This window comes from Priapulus caudatus, unplaced genomic scaffold (assembly GCF_000485595.1).
Source record: "Priapulus caudatus unplaced genomic scaffold, Priapulus_caudatus-5.0.1 Scaffold129, whole genome shotgun sequence".
Lineage (NCBI taxonomy): Eukaryota > Metazoa > Priapulida > Priapulimorpha > Priapulimorphida > Priapulidae > Priapulus > Priapulus caudatus.
This window is the reverse complement of record NW_014577190.1, coordinates 248649-253446: the sequence shown is the minus strand read 5'-3', so window position 1 is coordinate 253446 and position 4798 is coordinate 248649. Positions and strand designations below refer to the sequence as shown.

General features: G+C 45.6%; 1 protein-coding gene across 2 annotated transcripts in view; it reads left to right on the top strand.

The window, feature by feature from the left end:
- LOC106805843 overlaps positions 1 to 4798 on the top strand; it is a 57427-nt gene that overhangs the window by 45257 nt on the left and 7372 nt on the right. Inside the window, exon 2 of one of the 2 annotated variants that reach the window (XM_014807603.1) lies at positions 863 to 1844. In XM_014807603.1, the coding sequence (XP_014663089.1) occupies positions 871 to 1844 (974 nt within the window). In that variant the 5' untranslated portion in view covers positions 863 to 870. Of the gene's footprint in view, positions 1 to 425; positions 1845 to 4798 lie in introns of those variants that run through there. The other variant, XM_014807602.1, reaches the window with a different exon arrangement.

Sequence of the window (4798 nt, the reverse complement as noted above, 5' to 3'; positions counted from 1 at the left end):
ACTACACACACACACACGACGACGACGACGACACCGCACACACACACACGACACACACACACACACGACACACACACACACACACACACACACACACACACACACACACACACACACACACACACACACATAGCACACACACACACACAACACACACACACACGCACACGCACACGCACACGCACACGCACACGCACACACACACACACACACACACACACACACACACACACACACACACACACACACACACACGCGTATATATAACAGCAGGTTAAACGATACAACTAAATGATTATGATAAATCAAGAGTGATCCCTACCTACGTACTTAGCTCTAGTACACCTGCGGCAACTGTACGCGGGCTATAGTACTAGAGCTACTACGTACTATGCTTTTTCCCCCAGGGACATTTAAAGCATGTGCATAGATGTATAGCCCGTGGGTCACCGTTTCTGATCACAGTGATCGAGTGCTAGTCACAGCGTTAAATCGATTCATTATCAGGCTAGCTGGACTCAACTGGCGCGACACGGACGTTCGAAGACTGGGTCAACAGGAGATAATCGGCCAACAATAAGTATTACTATCAGCGCATCGGAGCGTGACGCTGGATTACAGGCATATACAATAGCGGGACTGGTGTGTGCAAGTAGTGTCGCGACGCGATTAAACACGTCCAAATATCATTCCTAGATGACAGAGGCGCAATAGATGACAATCTTCGACTATGACAACCAGCCACTATTTTAGTGCGTCGATATGGTGACAATATATAGTCGGCCAAACAGGAGGCTTGCGACTCTGCGGCATCGCGCCGGGAGTGCACGCTAACATTTCCTGCTATTAGCAGCGTCGTGAGCGCAGAGAATGCAGCTGACGGCTTTTATCCCCATGCGTGCGATGATGCTGAACACGAGCCGCACAAACATCTACTTCCTCGTGCTCGGAGCCGCTGCGATGTTTTTCCTCACGACGCTAATGAACGAAGCAACAGCGGTGCATGACAAAGGCGACAGTGCAGAGCCGCGCCACGTCTCTGCGATCACCCGAAGCCTAAACGGGGCAAATGCGTCAACTGTTAGTAATAATCACGACAGACGACAACTCGTGAAAGATCGCCGACAGGTGTCGCTTCCCCACCGCGTCGCGCCGCAGCGTGTCGGCGGTAGGAAGGCATCCGTGGGAGATCGAGACACGACGCGCAGGAAGACTCCGTGCAACCGAACCGAGAGCGCGATTATATGCGAGGATGGCACGAAGGTAGTATTGCGCCCTGAATTCTACTGGACACCAGACAGGACGTTGCCGCGCGCGCAAAGCACGGACCCCGGCTGGCAGCTGACCCTCGCTAGCTCAGCGTGCCGCCACCGTAGCCGCCCGAGCATTCTGTTCGACGTTCACTCAAAGGCTGATCATGGCCGCCATCGCGATCTGATTCGACGCACGTGGGCGTCGAAGGAGAATCTTTCTGCGTTCAATGCCGAGGTCTTCTTTAACCTGGCGACCGATCTCGACGCGGGAGTGCGGCGGGACACAGACCGTGAGGCGGACGCCTACGGAGACATTGTCCGCAGCGCGCATGTTGAGCACTATAGGAACATGACGTATAAGCATGTAGCAGGGCTACGCTACTCGCTGCGTTACTGTGCCGGCGCGAAGTACGTCGTAAAGGTCGACGATGATTTCCACTTAAACGTGAGCGACCTCGCAAACGATTTGGCGATATTTGCCAGCGACCCGTCGTTCGAGCATGCGCAGATATTCTGCCGTGTTATAGGCGGCCAACCGAATCGGAGCCCGAGGAGCAAGTGGTTCACGCCGCGGGATATATATCCAGTCAGGTGAGCACGTTATTATGTGAAAGCGAATAAAAGAAACTATAGTTGCCACAGCCACTTGGAGCGTTTCAATAAAATATAATGCTAAATAAATACTAAATCTAAGTACTACCAAAGTCTTAATTCTTCTCTACTCTGTTTCGCCTATTATTGCCGACAATTTCCTGTAAATTCCGTGCAAATGCCTCCTCTGCAACACACATGTCCACCGCACGCACGCTGCCGCACACTGACACATAAATATAGACTCTACTTTTACAATTTACAGGAAATTGTCGGCAATAATAGGCGAAAGGGAGTAGAGAAAAATTAAGACTTTGATAGTAAATAGATTTCGTATTTATTTAGCATTATATTTTACTGAAACGCTCCAAGTGCCTGTGATATAGTTGCGGTCGGGTTAGTGAACACCGCGCCAGTGGAATTTGCATGTACGTTACAGGAAAAATCGACATAATAAGCGCATAATTGTGTTCAGGCCTCGTGCTCAGCTACTCGCTATCAATAGAAGGCGCGCACATAATCGTGGAAATACACATCTCGCGTATACTTCCTCATCAACTTCCTGTCACATCTAATGGTCAGCTAAGTGTAAGCACGTGAGACTTTTCCTTCGACCGCACTCATATTCTCTATCATTATCTTCGTTCTACATTCGCCTCTTCGTGCGTTATGTATTTATTTCCCCTGTGATATCTGATTATCACAGATTTGCCCGTACCTGCGCGCTCTCATAGAAGGTTCAGCCATGTCTATACTTTATAGATACTTATAAGATACACGGTTTCAGTTGAAATTGAAGACACTCATGTGTTATTACACTTGTGTTATCACTCAAAGCCGGGCGGCTGAGGAGAGTGTGTCTGCCATCCAATGCGTTATATATTTACTCACTCACTCACTCACTCACTCACTCACTCACTCACTCACTCACTCACTCACTCACTCACTCACTCACTCACTCACTTACTCGCTCATTTATTCATTTACTTCGCTTCTCTCTTCTCTGCAGCCTTAATTTCTGTCGTTCTTACATCTCTCTCAATATCTCGTTAATTCTCCATAGAGCAGCAACTCACCAACGATAATGCTCGGAATCTGAAGACTAGTAACGGAGATGCTGTATAGAAGATTCGTGACGCATAGCAACTGAATCATTTTTTCCTTCAAGCTGTTTTTATCGATGAAGCTACCACGCAGCGAGATGAGGATGCCGGCGTTTGATGTTATTGCGAGAAAGACGAGTAGTGCTAGCGACGCTACTTTTGGCGCCATCGCTACTAAATCCCACGTTTCCCCCATGCTTTCGGAGTCCAGAGTCGACCGATTCGTCATTCTGCTGTGTCACCGTGCGAGCATATTACACATGAAGGCACGCAACGTACCATTACACGAACGCCACAGACGTGCCGCAAAAAATGTCACGAACGACTAATGCACACGCATGGTAATGACGACGCATTGTAAAGACCACCGTTCGCTGCATTCACTCTGCTCACACACTGGAGCGCCTGCAGCATCACGCAGTACTGGCCTGGCTTCGCAGCAGCATCTCGTGGCTGGATGAATGTGCGAATCTGCTGCGTGAGCGCTACTCAACGCGAATTCGCCACGAAAGGAAAAGAACTGCGTGTGGTCTGCTGCTGCCGCGGCTGTTACTCACGCTACGTCGACAGGATAGAAACCACACTGCGCATGCGGACTGCCGGCTATCAAAAGTATTGCAAACGAGCGTCACTTCATCGGCACGCAATGACAGAACATTTAGATCAAATAAAATCGATGCGAATCGTGTGCCCTGAGCGTGTGTATGGATGCGCATACGTACGCGCATATACACGCACACACGCACTCACGCACGTGCGCAGGCACGTTCGCTCGCACGTGCACACACACCCACGTGCGTACGTACGTACGTACATACATACACACGTACGTACGTACCTATACCTACCTACCTACCTACCTACCTACCTACCTACCTACCTACATGCATGCCTACATGTCTCGCGCGCTCTCTCTCTCTTTATTATATTATATCGTTGTATTACATTACTTATGTTCTTTGCTTCTGGTTTTCGTTTTAATTTAGGTATAGGGCCTACTATTACATTTCACTATTCTATTCAAGTAATTTATTCGGATTATGTCCTATTTTCAGCAATGAACAGTGGAATCATTCAAATTAAAGGATTGCATACTGCAAAATGTTTCAAGCATTTAAAATTAAATAATAAATTAAAAATTTTGCATTTATTTTCAGATATGAACATTTTAGTAGAAAGCAGAAGCTTAAGAATCTCTGTGTTAGAAAATTCCTTGTATTTGTTGAAAGAAACCACTTGTTCAAACAAACAGGTCTCTTAGCAACCAATTATTTGGCTAACCAATGAGATTCAAGGAAAAGCGAGTAGCAGAAATCCACATTTAGTAGTAGAAATCCACAATAGTAGCAAGAATCCACATTTAGTAGCAAAAATCCACTTTAGTAGCCTATATATCCACAAAACAGTAGCAGAAATCTACAACCATTCTAATCATCATCATCATCATCATCATCATCATCGTAGTAGTAGTAGTAGTAGTAGTAGTAGTAGTAGTAGTAGTAGTAGTAGTAGTAGTAGTAGTAGTAGTAGTAGTAGTAATAATAATAGTAGTAGTAGTAGTAGCAGGAGTAAGATAATATAGGATATAAGATAATATAGATAATATAATAATTCTGGCAACTCTCTTCTATCAATCAACTACCAAGGTATATAAATTATTTAATGTATTTAAACTATTGAAATCTAATTAAATCTATTTAATCATACTAAATATATTTAAATTCATGCAATTGAATCAGTATTTAATCGGATATCGAGCAGTGATCGAATTTATTTTTCTTTCCCGATATTCCTTCTATAATGAAACCTGATCACAATAAATTATGTTAATCGAAGCATTGCAAGTGATTT